Source organism: Parus major, chromosome 2 (assembly GCF_001522545.3).
Source record: "Parus major isolate Abel chromosome 2, Parus_major1.1, whole genome shotgun sequence".
Lineage (NCBI taxonomy): Eukaryota > Metazoa > Chordata > Aves > Passeriformes > Paridae > Parus > Parus major.
This window is the reverse complement of record NC_031769.1, coordinates 28498534-28503942: the sequence shown is the minus strand read 5'-3', so window position 1 is coordinate 28503942 and position 5409 is coordinate 28498534. Positions and strand designations below refer to the sequence as shown.

Sequence of the window (5409 nt, the reverse complement as noted above, 5' to 3'; positions counted from 1 at the left end):
TCTATTCTATTCTATTCTATTCTATTCTATTCTATTCTATTCTATTCTATTCTATTCTACTTCTTTTATTTTCCATCTTATTTCTTTGTCCTCTCTCCTTTATGTTTCTCAGAGATTCATGTTTTATGCAAGACCTGAATGATTTAAATGAGTCATGTGTTAAAAAAAAATGTTTTTCCATGAACCAAGATAAACGGATGCTCTGAATTACTTCACACAAAGTTTGCTTTACTTCCTTTCCATTACTAAAATAACAATGGATCACATATCAGTAACAATTATACCCTCTCTAACTGACTCTTCAGCTCCAAAGGAAGTTCAGAATTCCAATATCTAAATCTGATCTCTAAAGGAAATAACACATGAAGTACCTGTCTCATGTTATTAGCACATGAGCGTTAAAGTCTTCATTTAGAGTCTATTGAACTGTATGAAAAAACTCACACTGACGTAAGTGTACTTTGGATCAGATTAAAAGTGGACTTCAGTACTTCACAATGGAGGACATAATGAAATATATATTAAAAATATTTTGTATATGTATAATGTATTCCCTTATATAAGAACCCTGCTGTATATTAACACAGCAAATAGTATCAAAATAAACTCACAATATTTTAAATTATAAACTTCACTATAAATTATTTCTAGCATTTGAGAATATTTGTTGACATACCAAAAAAGCAACTTATCTATAGTAATGTCTATACTTATGTCTATAGTAAACCAGATGCAGTTTATGTAAAGTAATGAATAAAAAAAAGCCCTTTTTTTTGCCATTTTAACATGAATGTTACCATTTTCTCTTTATCAGAAGGCTGTATGTCCATCAGTAGTATATTTCCTCCTATGAGATTGTCAGGATTACTCTCTTCCTTCTACACTCAAGAGAGCACATGCAAAGGCAGCTGGAGTCATTGCAGCCCAACTTTCCCCAAATGCCATTTTTCCCATACAATGGGTCACATGCAGACATAGCGTTACATGCTGGATGCCCAGAGGGATGTGCAAATGTGTCTTGTGCTTATTCTTGAAAAGGGAAGTCATCATTCCTTCACTGATTTGTATCAACTAATATGCAGACTCTGACCTCTACTAATCTCTAGTGGAGGCACTTTAAGGCATGATCTCATGAGCTGATCTGAAGGTTGGTGATGTGAGTGAAGAAGTACTCCCAAGTCTGGATTCAGCTACTCATTACCTGGTATTAATCTTTTAGGTTTAATGCTCAAGAAGACTGACTCCTCTCAGTTCTGCTGTTGTGAAGTGGCCTGAATTATAACAAGCAGAGCCAAAATGTATTGTCGTAAAAAATGAAAACCAGAATAATTTATTAAATTGCAGTAGAAAACAGTAAAAAAATGTCAGCTCAGCAGATGTGAGAATTACTTTTGTCTGTGAGAGAACAGAAATGAGCACCTGTAACAGAAGCCAGGCAGTAATCATCCTGCTCACTCCTGTCCCATCTAGTACAGTGTCTGACTGGTCATGGGAGTATTAGCTTCAGTTTCTCAAGTATCCACAAATGAACCAACCACATTCAGAAGGCCTGGATGTCGCTTATACCACTAAGTTAAAGTAGGTTACATCCAGGCTGTGCACTGAAACTTTTACTTCAAATTTTTATTGAAACCATGCTTTCTATACATTATTACTCTGTTCTAGGCTTTGAGTGCTGTGAATTATTCTGTAAATGTTCAAGATCAAGGACATAAAAAAATCCAAAGAATTACTTGGGCCTTTTTCAATAATTTCAATCATTACTTCAATCCTGTAATTTCTTTTTACCAAAAAAAATTTCTTGGCACCTTTTTCATAAGTAGTGTGATAATATCCTGTGATAATGGGTCCAATCCAAAGTGTATTATTTTTGATGTTTAGATTATGATTGTAGTTGCATCTACTGGACTATCTGGCACAAGTAGAGCAGTATCTTTTGAAAAGGAAATGTCACTGCTTAAAAAACCCAAAACAAAATAACATTATCACTTTTCTCCCAAAGCTGCCAATGCTGTACCCTTTTGAAGACGTTGTTTCCAAGGACACTTCTGATACCAGTCCTGAGTATGATAATTTCCAACATCACAGCAGCCAGTAATAAATACCTTCCCTCTTACACTTACTTCACTTTGCAAGTTAGATTTTTTTGGCTCTGATGAGTTGACTAGAGGAAAAGATGTGCTGTGCTGTAAGGCACTTAACTAACCTGGAATCATTTTGCTCTGTTCCCAAGTGATTTGGTTTAACAGCACACTTTGGCTTTTACAGGAGTATAGAGTATTAAAGAAAGAAACATATACTCTTCCTTCCTATATACTTATACAAAGATACTGATGCTACATATCAGTTCAATTGTAGTAAAATATTAATGTAAAATTCAAACTGATAGTAAAGGTTAAGAACTGTGAGGTTTCCTGGATGTGTAAGACAGATTCAGCAAAACAGCATTTTTGTGGCTCTATTACTCATGTTGTACAATATGTCCTGCTGTGCCTGTTGCTTACTGATTCTTTTAAAACCCTGAAACACATTCAGCTAAACACAGCAGAGGATATACCAGCATTGCAAGCTTTCTTGCATTTTTTTCCAAGTTAAATGTTGCAGGCATTGTTTATTTTTCTGTGGAACCTTCATCTGAAGAGCTGCACACACACACACAAGTTTTCAGCAACATTAACTACAAATGAATCAAACTGAACAATATTCTATTCATACTTTTCTCAGTAACAGTACTTGAAGCTGATCAGAAATCAGCCTTTAATCTGGTCTAATATATTTGACAGCTGCTATGCACATCTTTTTTTTTTTTCTTTACTTTTCTTTTGGCTATTGAAAAATATTGTGGTTTGCAGTGCAAATAATTTAGGTTTACTTTTCCCTCATATATTTCCATACAGAGATGGGGAGGAGGGGAAATGAGTTTCAGCTGGAGAAAAATCTTGGGGTTTAATGTGACTTAAACACGGATATGTTTTTAGTCTTCCATGTTATGAATTTCTTTTTCATCCTTACCTAAAATTATTTGCTAATTTTGACTCAAACTTATAAATGCCTTGCCTCCTGACTTTGGGGATATTTATTTGTCTAAAAATGTTTATGAGGGTCTATGGTTCAATGTAGCAGAATAAAGGATCAGTTGACTAGAATAATTTGAATACATCTGTGAAATAGACAGAGAAGTCTTAAGCTCTTAGAGTAAGAAATGATCTTTCAGATACTACAGCAAGTTAAAAAAAAAAAGTCACCTTTAAAGTGCTGCACCTGAAAATCATCACCAGCTTACAGAAACAAAGCAGAAGGCAATGCCAACTATCCAGGCAAGTTGTTTTGCAGAGTAACTACCCTCTGATGAAGGGTTCTCTGTTACTCAACATATATGTTCTTTTGCACAGTCCCTTGATGGGAAACATTTTGCCTTTGTTTCTCTCCCTGACAAATGGCATTACTATGTTTTTCAAGAGTATGTGATCTTTTTAATGTTTTCTAAAGGGCTCAGAGATGTTCCTATGGAGCTGTCTGTAGCAGATAGCCCAGCTGTCATCTTAGAGTAACCCCTTGTCCTCCCTTGCAGTCATTATCCCCAGTGTTCACATCCTATCCAAAACTGAATTGCCTGATCTTCAGGGAAAGCTTGCTAAATTCTTTACCCTCCAGACAGAAATGCACATTAGAAAAATGCAATCCCCAAGTGCTGTGCTACAGGTAGAAAGTTCATTTTTACCTTCAGTGACTCCATCTTTATTTTCTTGTTTTGTCTTTCTTCTGTGAAGGTGAAAGTTTGGTTCCAGAACAGACGGATGAAGTGGAAGCGTGTAAAAGGGGGCCAGCAAGGGGCAGCAGCCCGTGAGAAGGAACTGGTGAATGTGAAAAAGGGCACGCTGCTCCCCTCTGAGCTCTCCGGCATCGGTGCCGCTGGGCTCCAGCACACGGGGGACTCACTAGCCAACGACGACAGCCACGACAGCGACCACAGCTCTGAGCACGCACACTTATGATACACAGAGAGTGTCCCAGCTCGGTTCTCAGGAAAGATGCTTTGCTGGCAAGCCTTACACAGGCATCGTTTACTTATGCAAGTGACTCTGGCGGTGATCTTTAAAGCTGTTATGGAAAATTCAGGCTTATTATGTCTGCTTTTCTCAATTCTTAGATGGTTTACAGTAAGTGCCATGTCTTAAAGGTGCCTCAAGATTGGAGAAGTGGAAGACAAACTTACTTTGAACATTCCAGATTTGTTTGTCGTTTTTATGACAGCGGGCAGGTATTTTTGCTTAAGCTTGCACTGAAAATTACATTGCTCTCAAAAGACGTTATATTCTGAAAACCACAGTGCCACAAAATCACTATCTAGTGGATAAGAAATGTATTTTAACTCTGTATATATTTACCTTACAGCATTTTTCTGCCTTCACTAATTTTTAGCAATGCATTCATATTAGCTGATGGCAATAGTCACTCATGACAATAAATGGCTTTTTGTCTCTATATCTTTGTTTTGTTTTTCCAAAGACATACAATACCTGCAGATACTTTTGTTCAAGTAGAGAACAATACAATGGTGTCTGCTAGGACACATCCTTGTATGACAGACAAAACAAACCTTATGTTGCATTTACTATCAACTGCTGCTAATAGGGTATTATTAAATTTACCTAGCTCCTCAATTCTTCCTATCTTGTAACTGCAAAAAGTGATTTTTACGATCATAAGGGTAGTCCAGTAACCTGACAAAAATGTCATGTTCCATTCATGCTCAGTGGAAACTTTCCAAAGGATTATTCATTTCTACTTTGCCATAATTGAGTACATTGATAAATGCTGACACTCTGCAGAAATGTTGTTGCTTCATGTTCAGTTTGAAAAAAATTGCAGATAAACTGAAAGTTATTATCAACTGCTTATGTTGGTAGGAATCAAGATATGAAGGTAACTCTATATTGTGTCCCATATGTAAAATCAAGACACATTTTCTATTATAAGCTTTTGTGTACATACAGGCAAATACAAAACCCCAAAATTTGATGCAAACTATTGATTGTACTTTGTAAAGAAATATGTTTAATAAATAATCCTTTTTAAATAACTCTGGTCTCTCTACAGTGATTTCATAGGACTCTAAAAGTGATTTTTTGTCTAAGCAGCTCTGTCTCTTTTTGTGTCTTTTGGAACTTCATCTGGGAACAACACAAAGCTGTTTTCAAATTTAGGCTTTTAATCTTGGATAAACCTTCTACCTTGATCCATTTGGGAAACTCTTTCCTTTAGCAGGAAAAATTTAACTAGCAGCTAATGATGTCTTTAGCCAAAACCAACAAGAATCTGTTCAACCATTTTTCCAGATTTAGAGCAAATGTAAAAGGTTATTTTGTTGAAGCTTGTTGAATTGGATGAAAGGGAAGAAATATAAGG

General features: G+C 36.0%; 1 protein-coding gene across 1 annotated transcript in view; it reads left to right on the top strand.

Moving 5' to 3' along the window:
• The window catches only part of MEOX2 (mesenchyme homeobox 2), a 54195-nt gene extending 49112 nt beyond the window's left edge, over window positions 1–5083 (top strand). The window contains exon 3 of the mRNA XM_015620229.3: window positions 3771–5083. Within this exon, the coding sequence (XP_015475715.1) occupies window positions 3771–3995 (225 nt within the window). The 3' untranslated portion in view covers window positions 3996–5083. The remainder of the gene's footprint in view (window positions 1–3770) is intronic.
• Window positions 5084–5409: the final 326 nt, after the last annotated feature.